General features: G+C 41.6%; 1 protein-coding gene across 2 annotated transcripts in view; it reads right to left on the reverse strand.

Moving 5' to 3' along the window:
- The window catches only part of RELN (reelin), a 304,253-nt gene that overhangs the window by 78,440 nt on the left and 203,430 nt on the right, over positions 1 to 22,383 (reverse strand). For both annotated transcript variants that reach the window (XM_077935775.1, XM_077935774.1), the window contains 6 exons: positions 16,637 to 16,774; positions 16,124 to 16,310; positions 12,198 to 12,403; positions 11,630 to 11,801; positions 9,516 to 9,716; positions 3,143 to 3,378 (listed from right to left, as the gene is read on the reverse strand). In XM_077935775.1, the coding sequence (XP_077791901.1) occupies positions 3,143 to 3,378; positions 9,516 to 9,716; positions 11,630 to 11,801; positions 12,198 to 12,403; positions 16,124 to 16,310; positions 16,637 to 16,774 (1,140 nt within the window). The remainder of the gene's footprint in view (positions 1 to 3,142; positions 3,379 to 9,515; positions 9,717 to 11,629; positions 11,802 to 12,197; positions 12,404 to 16,123; positions 16,311 to 16,636; positions 16,775 to 22,383) is intronic.

Below are 22,383 nucleotides of genomic sequence, written 5' to 3' on the forward strand. Positions count from 1 at the left end.
ACTGGGCATGACTGCTTTGCCTCCAGGCCTAGTCTGAACTCATGTAGATATTAGATTTTATGTATTTAAGCCACATATAAGTCTAACACCAGTAGTCCAAATTGCACAACTGATTTGTCCTGCAAATAGCCATGTTATTGACTATATGTATGCTGGGCCTATACAAACATTTTAGCAGTATATGGATGTGCAGCAGTAGTACAGGCAGGCGAGTTCAATTCTGTTCTCTCTACTTTGCTCCTAAGAGCTTCTCCTAAGAGTCAATAATATAAATTGGGCATGTGTGCCATGAAATTGGACGAGCCCAGAGAATGGTCAGTGGTGCAAGGTGCAATATAATTCCTGAAGTTAAATATATGGTACGTGGCTGGGAAAACCAACTGCAAAATCTATGCATATTTCTCTGAGTGGCTTGGACTCATGAGAAAAACATAATAAATAATTCCATAATGTATTAAAACTTGGAAGCAAATTCCATTGTTATTAATGGAACTTACTTACAAGGGAATATATTTAGCACTGGGATGTAAATCTGTCAACATACAACAGTTACAGCTGACACATTGAGAGAGGTAACAGTACCCCATCTGTAATGGCAACGGGATGAATTTAATTATGCCGATCCACACTCCTTTTGGGTTGGGCGATGTTGCTTCGCTTTTGCTTCCTATTCCTGATTATTTTGCAGAACATAATGCTAAACAGACTGCCGCTACTGATTTGGTGCTATTTGTGTTGGGCAAAGCAAACTCGTTAGTGTCAGCTTTGTGTGACTTGGCACTTCTGTTTGTTGGTTAATTAAGGGGAAAATACTTAAACTGCAGCACACACTGATTATTTGATACATTCTCACCATGAAGACACCAGCTCCCCCTGCTACACAGCATGCCATGCACTGTAAATATTTGTTAAGGCAGTAACAGAAGGAGCCAGTCTGAAAACTCACACACACATTACAACAAAATATCTTGGCCACTACTGCTAGCAAAAGAGAAGAGGGGGGCAGGAAAACTCATGAAATGAGCGTGCACAAGGAGTGTGTCCATGTGCATACATGCTTGAGTCCCAAGATAAACTCCTACCTATGTCACACACTTTTTCTTTGAACAAGGCATTTAGGCTGTGATTTGCCCATCTCAATTCTGGAAAAGTCACTGAGACTGTTTTGGAAGGTGCTATTTCCTAGAACCTAAGGAATCCGTTCCTACCTGTCAAAATACTACAATATTGCCATATTTCCAGAGAGTAAAAGCAATGACTAATAGCATCTGAATCTATAATGGATACAGTAGCTTGGGATTCTGGAGCTAATACAGCTTTCTATACAGCACCTGTCCTAATTGCCATTTAAAATCCATTGCAACTACATGTTTCCCTTCCAGATGCATTAACAACCCTAGTATCTGTTCCTTTGAAATAGAGCTCATAGGTTGCCACACAAAGGACTATTTCAGCTGAAATGTTAAATGCTCCCCACACCTGTCTTTTCAACTGACATGGCCACACAGGGGAGACTGAAAGCATTGTTCCCTGTTTTATACAGGCAAACTCCCTGTTTGTGGTTGTGTTCCTGGCCTGTACTAACCAAAGTTTATTTCTATGTCTCACCTGGGGAAAACCAAAACAAACTGGTTTGTTGATAATCCATGATTAGAAACCATGGTTTCCTTCAACAAGCCACAGTTTCTCAGCTATTCCCAAGTGTGAATTCCCATATGTTGTTGGACTACAACTTTCATCATCTGTGACCTTGCTTGCTGGGGATGTATGTTTAAACTGAAATTTTTACTGTTTTAAAGCCATATTCATACTAATTCACCTATATCAAAAGCTGTTTTGTAGAGTGAAAAGTGGTATTCAACACCACAGCTGGTTAGGTTTTTATTTAGGGTGGCACTCAGCTAAGTGTTACTCAGAGCAGACCAACTGAAAGAAATAGCTCTAAGTTAGTCCTGTTCATGTAATTTCAATGGGTATACTCTGAGTAAAACTGAGCTGAACGCCACCCTAAATAAATAAACAACCGGCTATGGCGTTGTGCTGACATGAGGCCCCAAATATTTCAGACGTCAGGCTGTTAAGAATGAGGAGAAAGTTTACATTTGGATTCTGCTTGCAGCTGTCCGACTGCAAATGGTGCACGCGGCAGTACTTCAGGCACAACAGAGGTAGGAGCCAAAGAAATCACACTGGATGATCTACTCTGTACTGGGTAAGTAAAGGTAAAGGTACCCCTGCCCGTACGGGCCAGTCTTGCCAGACTCTAGGGTTGTGCGCTCATCTCACTCTATAGGCCAGGAGCCAGCGCTGTCCGGAGACACTTCCGGGTCACGTGGCCAGCATGACAAGCTGCATCTGGCGAGCCAGCGCAGCACACGGAACGCCGTTTACCTTCCCGCTGGTAAGCGGTCCCTATTTATCTACTTGCACCCAGGGGTGCTTTCGAACTGCTAGGTTGGCAGGCGCTGGGACCGAGCAGCGGGAGCGCACCCCGCCGCGGGGATTCGAACCGCCGACCATGCGATCGGCAAGTCCTAGGCGCTGAGGTTTTACCCACAGCGCCACCCGCGTCCCTCTGTACTGGGTAGGCACTTGCTATTGTTAGTCCTTCTGTTTCTGTTTGCAGCTGGGAGAATGTTTTGGATATTCTGAACCAGAGTTTTGCTCGCTCTGCACAGAGGAGTCTTCCTAACACTCATCATCATCAGCCAATGACACGGCACATTACACAGTAGCTCAAATGCCCTTCTGCTGCTTCTTTACCCAGGAGTAACTGTTTATGAAATTAATCCTATTGATATGGCTTATTTTATTCAGAGGGCTTATCGCTCTCCAGCCAGCCTTCCAGACCTAATTGATAATCCCAAAGAAAGAGGGAATACTAAGGAAGTAAATGTTATTTGTCAGAAACATGCTCTTTTCATTTTACTGCAGCTTGCATGTCTAAAAGATATTTTTTTAAAAAAATAAAATGCTGTGCTTTGTTTTGTTCTAATTTTATAAAGAAACTACTTTTCTGGGGTTTCTTCAACAATAGCCTGAAAATTGAGGTAGCTGCCAGATTCTTGCAGCCTAAAACAGAAACAAACAAAAAAACAAACAAAAAAACTATCATGCGCCATAAGTTCATCACAACCAGTACCTGGAGGCAAGAGATCTTGGAATGACAATGGTAATCCTGGTCCAGTCTTCAAAGTCGCCTGTGTAATATGCGGTTGGCTCAGTCAGTTCTCGTGAGCTTCCTTCACATCCTTTGACCCCTGGCGATGCTGGGTAACAGCCTTCCTTTACTAATGACCAGTACAGGCCAGCATCATGGGAATACTGAAGGAGCACTGGAGCAGAACTACTGAACTGATCTGTGCAACCTATGTTCAGCTGCAAAATAAATTTTAAAAAATCAGAAACAGAAATGGTGGAAAATCAGAAGGGAGTGCAAATGTCAGCTGTAGTGCTCTGCGTTTTATTTTTCTTAACTATTCATGTCTACATTTACATTTATGAATCTGCCTGTCAGAGAACTTCCAGATAACTGGAGGGGGATGTTGTTAGTTTCTGAAGAGGTTTTCAACCTTTTTGAGTCCATGGCTCCCATGACCAACTACATTCTTTCTGCGTCACCCCTGTGGGACTCAGGAGCCCAGTTATGTCACCCCTTGCATGCAGAGCTGGCAGCCTCTCCCCTTTTTTCGAACACCCTCCCTTGTGGAGTGCTCCCTCAGCCTCCTCTCCTCTACCCTCTCCTTGGGAGTCCTCCAGGCAGCCCCTGCTGTTGTTCCTGGTCTCTGAGCTGTCCCCACCCCACCCCAAAGAGAGGTGCCTCCCAGAGGCATCATTTGCCTGCTGCAATAAACAGCTGTGCAAGCCTTTGGGAAGCAGAGATGCAAGAGGGCATCAAAGGAGGGAGGGAAGGAGAGAGGGACAGAGGTCAGTGTTGCCCACAGCACCCCGGACCACCACTCAAGGCACCCCAGGGTACCATGGCACACTGGTTGAAAACCACTGTAATTGGGTATTGTGTGGTTTCTGTACTAATTCTGAAGCACTGTATTTATCTCCAGGGGGTTGTAGGGCACTGTCCCAATCGGAAAGCATTTACTGAAAGTACCATAACATTCCAGCTTAAACAAAGTATCAGAAATGCACAGTATAGCCCTATGAATGTTTACTCAGAAGTAAGTCTTACAGTGTTCAGAGTCTTGTCCAGAGAACCCATTCATTGAGCATCCATTGTCCTTTGCTTGCACACAGCTTATATGGTCTTACGGTGTTTGCTTTTTATTGACTTCATTCTGATTTGCTTGCATGGAAGTTACGGTATATGTCTTCCCATCACTCAACAATTTATCCCACACTTATTAGTGCATTTCCCTGTCTCTTTCCTGGTGGCAAAAGTCCTTTTTTTAAAAAAGGGTATTTGTTGTGCCAGAGCAGTTGAATACATTTTAATTGGGCATACCTAAGTTTCTGGTATAAATACCTCCTGCAAAATATAGGAGGTGGCCCAGGTGTGGGTGCACAGGACTGTAGCCCTTTAAAAAAATAGCATAAATGTTATGGGCAAGTGCACTTTACTTCAGACAGTCATGGTGCCTATGTTCTGAGGAAGAGGGAAGGGAATATATTTAGGTAGATGCAGTTTGTGTATCACCTATGAACTCTCTGGCCCATTTGAAGTGTCGAAACTGTGCTTCACCAAATTCTGCCCTTCCAAAACTTCATATACAATTATGCATTTACTTCTCAGAATTTCAGCTTTTAACCTGCTCTTGATTATTTGTGTAAGCAAATGGTCTGGAAAAAGACCAAGTCATGCTTTTGATAAAGTTAAATAAGAGACATCAAATCAACTGAAAGAAGAACAATGCATTTTAGTTAACCCTCAGTACTTAAGGCAATACCTGTAGCTTGATTTAGCTAGCTATTAACCTTATAGAAATGCTACGCTAATGTGTGGGCAACTTGTCAAATGAAGGGGGGAATGTACAAATGCAAATGAAGCCTTCTCTGATTTGCAGAACATTATTACCTGCTGCACTATGCAAATTCCTCAACCTGTGCATGCCTGGCCCTAGGGGGCAAAATGGCTGCCACTCCTGGCTTAAAATATAAGTCATCCCAAAAAGCTAATCTGACTTACATATATCAGAAGCTGTTTGCTGAATTCAGAAATCCTATTAAGGCTCTGAGAGCAAAAACAAGAGTCTCCAGCAGAACAGTTTCCAGTTGCACTAATCCAAAACAAGGGACAGGAGTCATGGCATGCCATGTTATGTGCTGCCTGCCCAGACAGGTTAAAACTCAGCAAATGCCAAGTGAAACCCAGTGGCAGCTGGTGGGGTGGCGGCGCTCACCTCATCTCTGAGCAGCTGAGTCACTATGCGGGGAGGTAGGTGTAGCCAGTGGCGTAGCGTGGGGGGTGCAGGGGGGGCCGGCCGCACCGGGCGCAACATTTGGGGTTAGGGCAAATCCACAGGTTAGGGGGCGCAAATCCACGGGTTAGGGGGTGCAAATCCACGGGTTAGGGGGCGCAAATCCACGGGTTAGGGGGCGCAAATGACTTGCCTTGCCCCGGGTGCTGACAACCCACGCTACGCCACTGGGTGTAGCGGAAATGCACCAGCTGGGCCAATCTGGTGTTCCTGCTGCAAACCAAACTCCCTGATGTCTCCCCCTCTGCTTCTTGCTTGCTAACCAGGAAAGAGTCAGCTGCCAGGAGGCCAGGGGAGTGTCACTGTCCCATCACTTTACCCACTTATCTAGTGAAACCTCTTTTCTGTCTGGGGACCCCAAGGAAACGTACTGATTGGCAAGCTCATTACTAGGGTTACCATACAATGTATTGAACACCTTGTGACCACTTTTAAGAGCTCTTTACCCTAAACGAGCTTGGTAGTCACACAGCAAGCAGCTTCAGAAAGTCCCCTAGTTATGGCCGCATTCTCCTTGGAGGGACTTAGAAGCACTTTGCAGTCTTTGCTTTCTGTTAGGTTAGTCCACTATTTTCTTAATTTGGAAGAAAGAAAATTTAAGAGCAGGGGGTTATCACTGGTTTCCAGCTCCCCAAACTCCATGTGGTGAATCTTCACAGCTGGAAGACTCACACAACCCATTAACACAAAGAGTGCATGGTTTGTTCCTGAGATAAAACTAATTCTTTTTTCTTGAATACTGTTTTAGGAATCTTCTTTTTCAATCTTTGTGCCAAGCGAATGGCCACATGTTTAAAGCCTTGTATTTCTGTGACTTCTGATGTTTTGAGTCCATTGCTAAGTTTTTTTGGTGCCTAAGTTTTTTTGGTGGGGAACACATGTTCAAAGGTGGGTGCGAATGGATACAACTCAGGCGTCTCTGCCCAGGTTGAAAACTGCTTAGGGAAACCTGCACTCTGCAGAAGAGAGAGAAAGGGCTAATATAATTTTCCAGCACCTTTCGCCCCAAATCTCTCTCACAACACAAACCTCCCTCTAGAAGCTGGGCTGTTTTTCTCCTCCTCTCCTCCAATTGGATGTTATCTCTATGCTGCAGAGAATGAGGTAGCAGTTCCAAAGTGGAGGAGAACAGAAACAGCCAAGCTTCTCCCTACCTTTTTCCTTCCACAAATCTCTTATAGCAAGTGAGGGCTTGATAATGTTATATACCCTGGGGTGGTGGTGGCAATTGGATGAAGAGATATGTGGAAATGATTTGAACATGCCAACAAGCAGACCCCATCCCATTCATGCCAGGCAAAGGTTTGGAGCTAGAGCTGCCGCTGTGAGTCATGCTATAGCCGTGAGCTATAATGGTTTTTACAGAGGGCCTGATGGACCTGCTCACAGCCAGAGTTTGGACATGCATGAAGCTTGCTTCCTCCTCCCAAGAACTCAAGCAAACTTGCTCTGTAAAGATTTTTATCTATTACGAAAATACTACTGAATGCCTTAGTACTTGTTGAGGTTCTCTGCCCCCAGCAACTATAGGGGCAAACCCTAAAGACTATTTTTGGAGGATTTCTCAGGCACAGGCTGGAAATCTAGGTTCACACAACTGAAAGAGTTTAAAGTACTATCTTACCCTAGCATGAGGTTAGGCAATTGAGAAGGAAATGCACTGAAAATTATGGGATGAATGATTAACAGGAAGACGTATAAATATCCTGCAAAGCAAACCAGGATTGATGCTCATTGTCATGTAACCAGCCTGCAAACAAATAAAAGAAATGCTCAATCGAGGGTGGATATTGTATAACCTCTGCGTAAGCTTTGTGCAAGCAAATCAGGATGAACACCAGCTTGTTTGGAGGAGCCCCTGCTTTATTAACATCCATACAAATTTCTGTCCTTCCTTGCACTGAGCACTTGTGGAGACAGGAACTCTCAGCCGGAGAGTGTAGAACAGAAAGAGATGGAGGCTGAGAATTTCCCCTCAGGGTCACTGTCTTTGCACAGTTTGAAGAGACCTCTACTGACTTTGATTCCAAAGCAAGATTAGTGGCATTGTGAAGTTTGCAGCGCTGTACGCCACTTTGGAAAAGCAAATGATGCACAAAGGTAACCCCAAAGTGGAAGTGCTTTAAAGAGAGTGTCACAAAAAACCCACAGTGAACACGGAGACAAAGCAGTTCTCAGGTTGCGTGGCATTTCGTCACTGTAATGTCAAAGCGGAATGAGATTATTCTACAAATCCCCAGGCTCCTTGCCAGCTTCCCTATTTGTAGAATGGTGGGAATTATATTTGAAAAGCTGCCTGTAAACATGTGATGTCTTTAATAATTCTGTTTGTAAATTATTCAGCGCCTGTATCCACCAATTATGTAAGGATCATGTACTTGTGGCTAGTTCATTAAAATTCTATCGCAGTCGATCCCTAGAATTCACAATGGGATTTCATTATAAACTCAATAAAATTTTGATTAGGGTTCAGACACAGCAGCTTGTCAAAGCACATAAACTTTCTTTTTCGTCTAACAGTTAGTTCTGACATTACAGGAATGATGTGACTGCCATTTCCCCTGACTGCAATACTTGCTGCTCTGGTGACAGTAAATCTTGAAGATCATGTAAGAGGGACAATCAACATGTTTACTATAGAAGAGGGGAGAAGTCCCACCACCTGGCTAGGAAATAGTCAGGCCGTGGGGTACTTTCACAACCTAGGAGGCAGAGTCAGGGAGTGTCATTTTAGGGGGGTGAAACTAAATTTTTGAAAATTTCTACAGTGAAGTTTTTAGAATATGGGGCTTTTATTGGTGTGATGAATTCAAACTTGTTATTATTTTTGTGACTGGACAATATTTAGCTTGGTAAGTCTATGTTTTTATTTATTTACTTAATTTGTAGACCGCCCTTCATCCGCAGATCTCAGGGCGGTTAGATGAAGAAGCACATAAACTTCTTTTGGAAAAACAAAGAATTTTAATTTTACCTTCTGAAAAAATCAAGTAATTCTAAGTAAAAAATAAAAATAAAATTACTATAGGGTATAATTTCTATGCAATTTTACACACATTCTACTTACCAAGCAAAACTAAATTATATTATATTAATTAAACCAGAATATCATTTGAATTCCCAAGTCACATTACTACTTTTTGGAATTTGAAAGTTGAAAAATTCAATATACCCGACTGCCTGACATCATGGCAGGCAAACTTGGCACTAGCCAGCTGCTCCCCCCCCCCCGCCCCAGCCTGTTCCTGTTCCTACTCAAGAGTTGATAGTCCCCTAATTTCCCTTCAGATTTCATTCCAATCAAATCTTGAACTACTCCACCATTTTTTTAGACAATGGTTTGACTGTCTTTTCATCACACTTTGCAAGAGCTGACCTTAAAGTAAAGGTAAAGGTACCCCTGCCCGTACGGGCCAGTCTTGCCAGACTCTAGGGTTGTGCGCTCATCTCACTCTATAGGCCGGGAGCCAGCGCTGTCCGCAGACACTTCCGGGTCATGTGGCCAGCGTGACAAGCTGCATCTGGCGAGCCAGCGCAGCACACGGAAACGCCGTTTACCTTCCTGCTGGTAAGTGGTCCCTATTTATCTACTTGCACCCGGGGGTGCTTTCGAACTGCTAGGTTGGCAGGCGCTGGGACCGAGCAATGGGAGCGCACCCCGCTGCGGGGATTCGAACCGCCGACCTGACGATCGGCAAGTCCTAGGCGCTGAGGTTTTACCCACAGCGCCATCCTGACCTTACCACTCTCCAATTTAAGTAATTACTTCCCAGAAATGTATACTGCAGTTGTACTTGTTCATATTTACAGTCACGTTGCTACAACAATCAACCTGGATAAGGATCTTGTATGGGGTTTTTTTTTTGGGGGGGGGATGTATAATGTGGTGCAAGTGGCTAAACAAAGGCCTATTCCATATAAAGGCCAGAGATTATGCCTGAATTCCAACGGAAGAGAAAGTTTTGTTACAGGTAAACATTTAGTTAAACATCTCGGAATCACAATCTGAATAGGTTCAGATGCTTGACTGAATAAGGTCAGGGCAATTAGCTTTCCCTTAATTTAAGCTGTAATGATGTGTACCTTGAACTGAAGGACATATCCTGGTTTCAGTGTTAAATCTCGTGTCACTGCAAAGCGATCGCCCTCTGATTTCCCGAATATCATTGCTGATGGGGTGGCAGAACAGAAAGTTTCATTTTTCGGCATCCCTTCATTAGCTAACATCAGCCACACACTGAGCTGGTTCATAGGGTAATCGAATGCTGGTTTCTCATAGAAGTTCTGTTGGAAATATAAAGCAAAACAGAAAGAATTATGTCTCATTGTGTCTAGTACAGGAGGATTTTGCAACCTGATACGCAAAGGAGTTGAGCTGGAGTACTTGGATATAAAGAGATTTTTGATGTGATCCTCACCACTTTAATGTGGACATAAATTCTGCTTAAATCAGATTTGAGATTGGTTCACACGTGTATATGTGAACCAACTCCATTGGAAAATACTGACTTTGAGATGAACTGAAGGTTTTATCACTGGTGCTATTTCTGAGATTACCCATTCATCACTTGATCTCAGGTGGTGACCATGCATGTGTGAGCTAGCCCTCAAATGCAAAGGCCCTTGCATATGATCAAGAGGACAAACACTATCCCATCAAAAGTCACAGCAGGGGAGCCCACAGCCTCCAAAATAAGTAAATAATCAAACAATCCATTAAATGTCACAGGTGAGGGTAATGGGATGTTCATGTGTAGTTCTCACCATACAAGCAACATCTTAAAAAAGTTATTTGCAGCTATGGAACGACACCCTACCCAGCATTTGCAAAAGCCATAGATGTAACAGCTAGAGAAATAGTTTGAGTTATCCAGTAATATCTCCATAAGAGAAAGAAGACAACACTGGTCCCACAAAATAAATATATTATATTGTAGAGAAAAAATAATCTGGAAAGGCCTGAAGTCAATATATATAAAAACATACAAATACTGTATTTTTTGCTCTATAAGATGTGCCCGACCATAAGGCGCACCTAGTTTTTAGAGGAGGAAAACAAGAAACAAGAAAGCCACGCAAAGCCTCTTGAGCGCAGCCAGAGCGCTCCTACCTCTTCGCTCAAGAGGCTTTGCGTGGCTATCCCTGAAGCCAGAAGAGCAAGAGGGATTGGTGCACACTGATCCCTCTTGCTCTTCTGGCTTCAGTGATAGCTGCACAGCCTGATCTGCTCCATAAGGCGCACACACATTTCCCCTTACTTTTACAATGACATCAGGTGACCTGTTTTCACCCACATGGATGAAAATTAAATTGTGTGATGGACTATGCAGAATTAGACAAACTGACAGGAAGGATTCGAAACCTGCGGGACCAGAGATTCTTAGAGGACTGGGGTAAATATCTGAACTATTTGAAAAGCAATTGTAATAAACAGATTACACTAGTATGACTGCAAGAAGTTTTGTAAGGAGGATTATGCCAAATATTGCAAGGAAGACTATGAAGAGAATGATCAGTTAAGGACAAATAAAAGTAATAGAGAAATTAAGAAATGCAGATTAAGTGATAAAGAATGGAAAATCTTCAGAGGTAGTTGACGGAAGTCTAAAATATTGTATAAGATATGAATATATGTTAAATGACTGTTGGAAATGATATGTTAAAAAACTAATAAAAATGTATAATAAAAAAGAAAAAGAAAATTAAATTGTGAGGGTTCAAAGAGAGAGAGAGAGAGAGAGCGAGAGAGAGCGAGAGAGAGAGAGAAACCTGCAGCTGTTTAATATCAACCCTGCAAAGTACATTGAGCCATGGTACAGGGCTACTGGAAGCCTGACAGGGGCTTATCAGTTTAAAATTACCTTGCAGGACTCTATGTAAGCACTAACAATTAGGTGCCTTGGCTGAAGAATGGGCTAAAATTTGTTTAAATAAAAATAGCATGTCACACATACAACTGCATGTATTATTTCCTCTAGAAAGCATTTGTCAGTTTGCAAATCTGGCCACAAATACTTTCCCCTCTGATAGAAATCAAATTTGATAGAAGCAGGTATAAGGAGGGCCTGGCACACATGTTGTACAATGTTTGCATTGGAAACAGAGCTTGGAGTATTACCACGGCATCTCTAGTTGCAATCACGCAATGTGAATTTTCATTTGACCCAGGAACTGAATTAGTTGCACTCGTGGATTACCTGAGGTAAAGTGGGGTTAACGACAGGGATGACCTGCTTCAGTTTTTCTGACAGAATTATGATGTCATCAATAGCCCACTGGTCATATCCTTCCCCTGAAAACACTGGCTGCCACCAGCGAAATCTAGTGCAGGGTGTCTTCGCAGCAGCAGGAAGTTCAAGGTAGACAAATCTAGATGCAAAGATTTCCAACACGTTTAAAAGGTTACATACTAGGGATCTTGCACACACAGAATACCTGTGTGCTTGGATTAGTTCACAATATATGTGTATGTGTGTGTTTCATGACACATTTCTCTGACTGACATGCTGTTTGCTGCTTAAAAATCTCATGCCAGTTGAGTGAAAATGAACAGATAAATCATATGAGAGCTCAGATTGCTTAGTCGTGGCTTAGAATGCTTCTAATTCAGCAGTCTATCCAAAACCGAGTTCCACACCATCCCTTGAGTTTATCTTTTATTGTTAGTGATAACAATAAAAGTTATCACTAGCAATGGCTAGCAATGCTGTGCACTATACACAGAATCAGGCTTTTCAAATGTCCCGTCATGGTCTGAACCGGTACCTGGACTTGCTGAAGTCAGAGAAGTACATTTCTGCCAGCAGATGCCAGTTGATGCCTCCGTTGTTGCTGTATTGCAACAGGATACCTTCTTCTCTGCTGTCTGGCTTGTTGCAGGAAGAACTCTCTCCACCTATCTGAATGTAAAACTGGACAAAGTCTACCCACGCGGTGTCCAAATCCAAGCTGACCAGTTGCCTCTTTCCAGCCTACAGCAGGCAAGGGACAAAGGAGGGGGACGATGACACAAAACAAAGCTACTGAGACAGCTAATATTTGTAGTAAAAAACAACAACGGGGGCACTTATTCTATACTTCAAATGTATGGGATATTAAGTGGCTATTGTGAATCCGAGATTATCAAAGTGTTGTCGTGGCACCCACAAACTGAAGGTGCCAGTATGTACTTCAGATGGTAAAGCTTAAGTAAATGGACCACTCCGATATTATTGGTAGGGATATAGACTGTGCAGATATGAAACAAAGGGGAAGACAATAGCAGGTGCAATCTGTGGTAAGTTCTTTTAAAAGAAGCACATACAGTGGTGCTCCGCAAGACGAATGCCTCGCAAGACGGAAAACCCGCTAGACGAAAGGGTTTTCCGTTTTTGAGTTGCTTCGCAAGACGATTTTCCCTATGGGCTTGCTTCGCAAGACGAAAACGTCTTGCTAGTCTTGCGATTTCCCCCCCGCTTTCCCCCCCTTTTTCTAAGCCGCTAAGCCGCTAATAGCCTTTTAGCCGCTAAGCCACTAAGCCTTTAATAGCCGCTAAGCCGCTAATAGCGCTAATCCGCTAATCCGCTAATAGGGTTGCTTCACAAGACGAAAAAACCGCTAGACGAAGAGAATTGCGGAACGGATTCTTTTCGTCTTGCGAGGCACCACTGTAATGTGAAAGACTCATTGTCTGTCAAAGTAGGCAATATTGGATTGGAAGAACAAATAGCCTGACGTAGTGTAAGGCAGCTCCCCCTGTTAGGAACTTAAACACAGAAATACATCTAGGAGTATACAGTCGGGGATATTTCTCCTAGCTTGAATACAAAGGCTTACTTCAAAACCAAAAATCCTGAGCTTAGTATACAAAAGCCATTTGGTTAGGTCAAAACATGTTTGTCATTTTGATGATGGCCTTCCCATGACAGCTTTCAGAAGTTATCCTCAGAAACCCCCAAGGCCTGCTGGCAGACATCTGACAAGATCTATGTGGGCACTGAGTGACTAGAATTTATCACTTGGATTTAAACTGACTGATACACTTAAAATAAAATAAAAGTCAGCAGAAATACATATTATGTTCCTTTCAGGGGACAAGAAGGTATATTTGACCTCAATCTGCCTGCCAATAGCAAGGCTTCCTATTCAAAGTTATCATTCAGACAATTAATTCAATACCTGCATTGGTTTTTGAATGGTGGAGCATCGCTGAATCCCCAAAGTCAGAGCTTGAATCACCATATGAATATTTGGTCACAGAGAAGCAAAATTTGAACAATTTTTCCCCAGCTCAAATTTTTTGTGGAGAAGTGAGAATAATTTGGAGGGGGTTTTTTTGGTAGGGGAGTTACATTTTAGGCTGCTGCTAGTTTGTCGGCTGCAGAATCCTGTCAACACCATGTAAAACGTCTGTTGAGGGAGCCGCACTGGCTGCTGTTTTGCTACCAGGCAGAGTTAAAGGTTTTGCTTTTAGCATTTAAAGCCCTAAACGACTTGGGACCAAGTTACCAATGGGATGGAAGCGTCCCATAGAGCCCTGCATGACAACCATCCCCCTCAGATGGGGTACTGATGGAAACTATCAGTACTGCTGGAAACTATCCTATTCCCCTAAGGGGCACTAAGTTTATAACCAGAAACTGGGCTGTTAGTGTTGAAGCTCCAGGCCCCTGGAACCAGTTTCCAGCTGAAATTAGACAGGTGCCTAACGTCATGATCTTTAGATGTCTACTGAAGACATTTTTTGTTTAAGAAGGGTTTCCCTGAGGTGATCCAGTGATTTATGGAATATCAACTGTATATTTGCAGAAATGCTTTTTAGAAGCATCTGTGTGTGCATTTTATCTCATTTCTACCTTGTTGTACACCTCTTTGGTGGCTTCAGGTTGTGAAGCAGTTTATAAATGGGTAAAATAAATAAACAAATGTAGAATGCGTAAGCTTCCAGCGGCTGTGATCCATTTGGGGATAGTCTGATTTCCTGAGGAAAGCACAGAGGACTCCATCTCTCAGGTGAAGAGCATATACAATGCCAGAAAGAACAGCTGTCTGTGTCATACTTCTAACATGAGAACCACTCCATCAGTGGGATGAGGCAGTACATAATTAAAGTTAATTAAAAAAAGGTCTCCAGTTACAGAAATCACAAAGGAAATGAGAAGGAAGGCTAATTAAAAGGAACAACATTCTTCAAATATGATTACAGACAATTAAAAAAGAGTGTAAGGTAAAATCCAGAGTGGATGTTCTGTTTGCACAATGGCTTTTGATCCAGCAGAGGAACCCAATAAAATAAGAGATGGTGCAATTCAAATTGATTCTTCTTTGCTGAAACAGGCCCCTGTGTCACCCCTGTTCCAGAGGATTGGGGGAATCTCCATAACAGCATGGAGGGTGTGTGCTGGGGACTGGGGGCAGGGGTGGTGGTGGTGGTGGTGGAAAGAGAATCAGCAAAATTGCCTTTCCCTCTCTTATATATACAGCTTCCACCACTGGATCAAAAGCTTTTTCCCTAGTAGAAAAACATCATTGCATTTCACTCATAAAACAAACGTTAAGCTGGGTACAAAACAATATTTGTTAGTAGTAATTGAAATTAAAACATGCACTTCCTGTATCAGCAAAAATTCAAATAAACTAACCTTTTTTAACTGCAACACACAAATAAAGACTTTTATTTAAAATAGCACATGTATCAACCTGGGGCTAGCGACGCTAAATGCACATGGCTTAAACACAGGCATCTGTAACTGAGGAAAGCTTGCAGAAAATATTGAAACACATAGAAAAGCAATTTGGATTATAGCATGTTGATTCCAATTTTACAGATTGACAAATGTAAATACTGTAGTCCACAAGTCACATGCAGTTTCAATGCTGGAGGCACACAAACCATGGTTCATATCTTAACCAGGCTTTGGAAGGGTGGGAGAGCTGAATTGGGACACAGGGACCAAAGTTCTATGATTCAGCCTCAAACAGAGGTCAGTCACTCCATTCTAGCTACACCTTCCCTTGATTGCCAGTGTTGAAATTGTGGCAGCATTTTCACAACACCCTGCTAGCTGGTCACCCAGACACATCCAATGCGACCCTATACATCTGTGAGATTTGGTCCGCAGATAATAAACCAAGACCCAGCTTATGCTTTAAATATCAGGAGATCCTGGGTCTGCATTCCTGTTGTTGTTTTTAAGTAAAAACATTGGTGGGCCACAGGGATTTTAGGTTTCATTTTAAAAATAAATCTAAACTCACATTTAATCTTGTATCACAGTGCTGACTTCCTTACTAGTTACAACTCCTCGGCATTGGCGGTTAGGCATTGGTAAGAAGGGGTTAAGGGAATGTGGGGGGGGGGGGAGGAGCGCTATCACCTCCCCCCAGAGAACGAAGGGTGGTCCAGTAAAGGACTCCGGGGGGCATGGCCCTGTCCGAAGCCTATGGAGGTGTGGGCCAAAGGCACGCCCCCGAGTGGTGACCCGGGGGAGCTCCTAGTTGACGTGCCTCAGCAAGAGACTCCCCCACTATGGTGTTAACCCTTCCCGTGTCTCCAGCAAATGGGCTGGAGCCGGATAGTCGATAGGACCAATGCCTAAGCCTCATTCCTGAATTCAATAAAGTTGTGGCCTAATTCGCCCATTTAACCTTAAATTCTGGTGTCTGGTGTCTTTATTTATCCTGGTGGGGGCGGGAACTCGCCATGCAAATACCTTGTTGAAATAGAGAGAGGATCCCGATGAGATGACTCCACAGCCTTCCTCTGGTTTTACAATCTCTCCACCAATCACTTCCTGCCATCCTGATTCTAAACTGTTTGGATTCTCAAAATCAGACATTATTGTTGAAGGGAGATTATTTGCAGGGTGACATTCAGAGCCTTGATATCCAGAATCACATCTGTAGAGAGGAGCAAACATATATTGCTTGAAAAAATAAGTGTGCAAACAACCTTGCCCTATGTATGTGAACAGAGAGCTTGATAATATTTAGACAGATGGACAGTTCTTTTTCCACATGAAGAAAGCAGATTGTGAAGATTCCTGTCCTAAAGCCCTGTCTTCCTCACTAGATGTCTTCCATCCAGTGCGCTGCAATGCACAGGCAACTCATGGCAAGTTAGGGTCTTCCTATGCCCCCAGACACTGGATCAGCTGGCTTTTGGAATAAATAACTGCAAGGCCATGAACAGCAACTCATCCACTACAAGAGCAAACATGCGGTACCTGCAAACACCATGGTCACACCAGCCATGCCCATTGCACATGTTTGGGCACTGCTGCCCAATGTATATGTTGTCTAAAGCCCATTCATCTTGCGCTGTGTAGTAGCTCTGACTCCAACGGAAACGTGTAGCACTGGACCTAAAAGATAAAATAGATATATATATATAAACTATATATATATAAACGTGTGTGCCATTAATATAACACACAGTATATAAGCCCATTTCTCATAAGCAGTTTTGAGATTTTATTTCGATCAAGTGGCATATAAATTCTGTTAAATAAATAACCATAGCATATTGCATAAGAGTTTGCAAATTAAAGGATGACATTTCAAACAATAAATATGTAAGCTGGTTTTCAGAAAATAGTGCCTTCAATGGAATCCTGTACACTGGAAAGAAAATTGGTACTCACAGACTGTTTCTTAAGTGGAACGATTTGAAACATACATAGAACAAAATTTAGCAACACTTCAATTGAGAAGTGATGCCAGAATGTTCAATACCCTTAAATGTGTCCCAGAAACTAACTAACTAACTAACTAACTAACTAACTAACTAACTAACTTTATTTTTTACAAAGTGTGTGTGTGTGTGTGTGTGTGTGTGTGTGTGTGTGTGTATGTGTGTACACACACACACACACACACACACACACACACACACACACATCTATCTATCTATCTATCTATCTATCTATCTATCTATCTGTATCCTCCATTGAAAAATATTGTTGAGGACTATAAGTAGTAACATATAATTAAGATTTAAAAATTATTGAATTGAAATAAATACAATAAAAAGCTGCACCCATCATTGGTTGAAGTCTTTTCTCCTATCCTTTCCTATATAGTTTTGCGGTTTCATACTAATGGAGATTTGGACTGATCCTGGTCTTCTGGTGAGTGAGCCAAGATTTATTTTAGTCAGTGACTAGGACTAGTTCCAGAAAGAGAGATCTAAATGGAGTCCATATTGAAAAATGACCTTCTTCAGGTTGCAATCCATTTACAGTAAAATATTATATATTATATACAACATAATCATCTTGCATACAGTCTGAGCAGTGGAATGGGCTTTTAAAGGGTTAAGGATAACTAATCCGTGTGAATAAGCTTGAATACATATACTACAAAATCCAGTCTCCCATTATTCCACCTACATTTAGAAAGTGAAACTAAATTACAATAAACTTTTCACCCTGAATGGCAATTTTCAGGTCCATCCTGAATTGATGCTTTTCAAAGAAAATGTCTGACGTGTCCTTACACACGCAGAGTTTATGTGCATGGGCGGTTTTCTAGCTTTAATGATGTTCCCTTGGCAGAGAATGCATTTACAGGATAGCTCATAATGGCTATGGATGACTCATTCTAGCCTATCAAATCCGTTACTCATCTCTTAAGGACTCCCTAATGACACAGAGGCACAACTGATAATAAATGTCCACAGTGAGCCCTTTATTGTTTATCTTGTCAATGATCTGAAGATAATGGGTCATTGATTCCTCTCCTAGAAGTCCTTTACTGTCTTAGAATGGTGTTTCCAGAAGTCACTGCGGTACACCAAGGAGAGAGAGAGATCACTAAGCAAGCCTCATAAACATCAATGAAGTCAGAAGAGACTAACCACAAGCTGTAACATCCCAAACCCAATGAGGAACATGAAAGAATCTTTGCTTGCTTGTCAAATCCTAGTGTTTGTTTTTCTCTTTCATATCTAAGCGGAGTGCTCTATGTTCTAAGTTTTGGGACTGGTGTTACATTTTGGCATTTCCTCATTTATTTATTTTTAATGACAGTGACAAAAATGATGCCTTTAAAATAAATTAATGGTATTTTTGATCTTCTATTAATGATCGGCTAATTGTTTTACTATTTTTGATATGCTGTGAACTGCCTAGAAAAGGGCTTCTCAAACGTTCCACCTCCAAGACCCACTTGAGACAGCTGAAAGTTACTGGGGGCACGGGAAGAGCCAGCCACAAAATGGTGGCAGATGCTTATAAAGAATGTAAGTTAAAAACCAAAACACAACCACTCCTCAAGATCTGATATCAGAGAACCTGAGGGATCATAGAATTGTATAGTTGGAAGGGACAACGAGGGTTATCTAGTCTAAAACCATGCAATGCAGGATTTTTTAGTCCAACGTGGGGCTCAAACTTACATCCCTGAGATTAAGGACTCAGTGCAATACACAGATGTGACACTAGATGGCAGCAGAGAGCTATGGCAAATTCAATATAGTTTTCAAAACTTTTTTTTTAAAGCATTTTCACAGTGTTTTTTGTATGTGTGTAGATTCCACCCAAGAGTCTCATGCTCTGCCAACTGAGGGAGGAATTTTGAGAATCCTTATGAAAATGATCAGGTAGTTTTGGGTAATAAAATAAGTTGCACAGTTAGGTAGGAATCCTGTACACAAATGTCTGGTATTAAGTCCCATTAAACTCATCAAGAGCAGCCACATTGGTCCACCTGGTCACAGGCTTTCCCGTTACGCACTGTATTTCCATTTAAATTTGTGTCATTATTTCTAAATTTGTGTCATTATTTCTAAATTTGCATTTATACTTCTATATGAGCACATGCAAATGTGTGCCGTATTTCATCCCCCCTTTTTTTGTGAGGTCTTTCCTCTTTTGGTGATGAGCAAGCATCCATCCTACTGTATATGTCTAGGATTGCATTGCTGGATTCTTACATAGGTGAAAAGAACGTTTTGAAAAACAGCAAGGTTTAGGCCCCAGTCCTTGAAATAACAATAAAAATATTCCTCCTCTTTCAAAATCTGCCTCCCCTTTACATTTTGAGAGCTACACTTTACCTCCAGGTGACAGCAGCATATGAGGATTACTGTATTTAGCACAGCAATTAACAATTTTAAAACTGCTTGGCCATATTAATTAAGAAACTAAAAATGAAAGGGTGAATGTCAGCTGCATTCTCAGTGATAACAATTGGTTGCTTGGGCAATTACCACTTGGCAACTTCATAGAACAAGACTGTATGGCAATATGAGTTTTGTTACAGTGCTCAATCTGCCATTTACTAATGTTTAAAACTATGTTATGCTCTGCACTGTAACTATTCCCCCCCGTGCCCCCTGTCCTTTCGCTTCCTCACTTCTTTTCATATCAAATCAACTCTGTGTCAGATTTAAGCTTTCATCATATATCTACAGCTACAAAGTCTTAAAGGAAATTATCCTAATTTTGAAATACAACAAATAGCCTTCCTTTCAGTCAAACCACAAAGTATGTTTTCTTATACTGGATTTAACATAAGACAATGCTGTTTTTTTCCAACTATTAAGAGAGACTAAGGACCCAGGGCTAATGAAATTATATTTGCTACCTTCAGAGTTACTGTTAATTACATTTACCCAATTATCCTGCAACTCAGCCATTAGGTGTTGATTTGTTTATGAAGGCAGCAACTGGCAGCTGTTTGTATCTCATTAAGCCTGTTCTTATGTAAATGCCTTCCATAAAAGTGAAATTAATTTTCATCAGTGTTAGAAACGTATAATTCATGTACAATACAGTCCAAAGAGCAGGTGCATCCAGCCGATATTTTCAACACAAGTAACCCGTGCCTCATATTTTCCATCCCAGCAGATCCCGAGTTACATGAGGAGCCTCTAAAACCTTGTGTGCTCAGATGCGCTACATTTACAGGTGCATATGTTGCTGAAAAAAACAACAGGGCATTCAAGACAGCTTATGGCAAGGAAAGTCATTGCCTGCTTAAATTACTTTGATTTGTGGTTGAGAAAGAGGAAGCATCCAGACCTCTAGGAAAGCACACACATGATTTGAACATCGGATCTCCTTGACCCTGCAAGATCTTTCATTCAAATAAATGCAGGACCCAGACCTTCCAAGTGTCCCTATTTTCCAGGGACAGTCCTGGATTTACAGAAGCTGTCCCAGTTTCTGATTTGATCCTGGAATGTCCAACATTTCCCTATTTTCATTGAAGAAATGTGGATATGGAGTTATCTAACCCTCCAGCCATTGGAAAGCAGCCCTGTATAGGGAAGTTTTCATATATGTTGGCAACCACCCAGAGGGGCTAGGCCAGGGCAACCCAGTCAGATGGGCAGGGTATAAATAGTAAAAAAAATATTCATAATATTATTATGGAATAGAACGTCCCTATTTTCATTGGGGAAATGTTGGAGGGTGTGTAGGAGGTCCCTGGTTCATTTGTTTAGTTCTCCCAACAGTGAAAAGAATGTAGAAGAAATATGGGACCACTGCATGAATTAAATGTTCACTCCCAGTCTCTCTCTGGGTAAAATGGTGAAATTAAATCAGACCCTGAGAGGTTTCAGACCAGTTGTTTATTTCCTAAAAATACATGATCATTTTAAATAACGGGTACACATTATAATATAATGTCAACACTTGGAAAGAAAAAATAATTGATGAGGTAAGTAACAGAAAAGAGTTACATCCGAGTCATTTGTTATACAGAGAAATGGCCAAATGCAGGGAAATGAAAATAAGTTATCGATCTTGGCCTGATTTCCAGTTGCTGTGAGGCACTGGGTTTGAAGATAACCAAAGAGTAATGCTAATTTATTCATTTCATTCGCAATAGAAGGAAGCCATAAAGGGTTTATAATACTGAAACCTATCTAGTTTTTTTTTTTTAAATGTCAGAGTTATTGTGATTACAAGACCAAAGAAAAAGTAGAGGAATCTTCTGATTGTTTGTTTTGGAAATGAATAAATGGTTATAAGATATTTATAGAAACTGGTGATTAATAAATGTATTTGCATTGCTTTGGCCATGGAAATTGCTAATAAAAACCTTATGATTGTTACTAATTCAGAGCATAATAGGGGGGAAGCTAAGCTTTACTGGTTCCCTTTGATTTCAATAATAGAGCTAAGTGTGTGCTTAAATATTTCCACCTGATACAGTACCAAGGAGATTTTGTAGTGCTTACATCCAAATAAATTGTTTTTTCAAGGAATCGCATTGCCAGAAACAAAAAGTATGACGCTTATCCTGAAATGACATTTGGGCCTATGCAGCATTAATTTCCTATCCCGCCTCTCATTAATTCATTGTAACTGAGTTACAATATAATAATAATAATCTGGCTGGGTTTCCTCAGCCATTCTGGGCGACTTTCAACAGAACATTAAAAACTTCCCTAAACAGGGCTGCCTTCAGATGTCTTCTAAAACTTAGATAGTTGTTTATTTCCTTGATATCTGACAGGAGGGCGTTCCACAGGGCAGGTGCCACCACCAAGAAGGCCCTCTGCCTGGTTCCCTGTAACCTCACTTCTTGCAGTGAGGGAACTAGACCTCAGTGTCCGGGCTGAATGATGGGGGTGGAGACGCTCCTTCAGGTATACTGGGCCGAGGCCATTTAAAATATCACTACATGATATCAATAAACCAAACACCATGCAACCATTACAGCCATTTAAAACAATAATTAGCAGCAATTATTAATGGGTAATATCAACATTTCAATACAACTGTTTCATGCTTCTAAATTCCCTAAGCAACAGGAATTTGCAGAGATCTTTACAAGCACAGTTATTATTTATTTTATGTCTTTCAAATAAGTTGTTTATTACAAAAGACTTAAGTCTACAATACGCTCTCATCAGAAACACCCACCTTGATTCTACAAGGCAAGGGAGACAAACTTTTTTTTAGGCATGTCAGCATGAGTTTGGCCAACATCTTCTAGCTGGTGTGGCCAATTCATGTGT

Source organism: Podarcis muralis, chromosome 10 (genome assembly GCF_964188315.1).
Source record: "Podarcis muralis chromosome 10, rPodMur119.hap1.1, whole genome shotgun sequence".
Lineage (NCBI taxonomy): Eukaryota > Metazoa > Chordata > Lepidosauria > Squamata > Lacertidae > Podarcis > Podarcis muralis.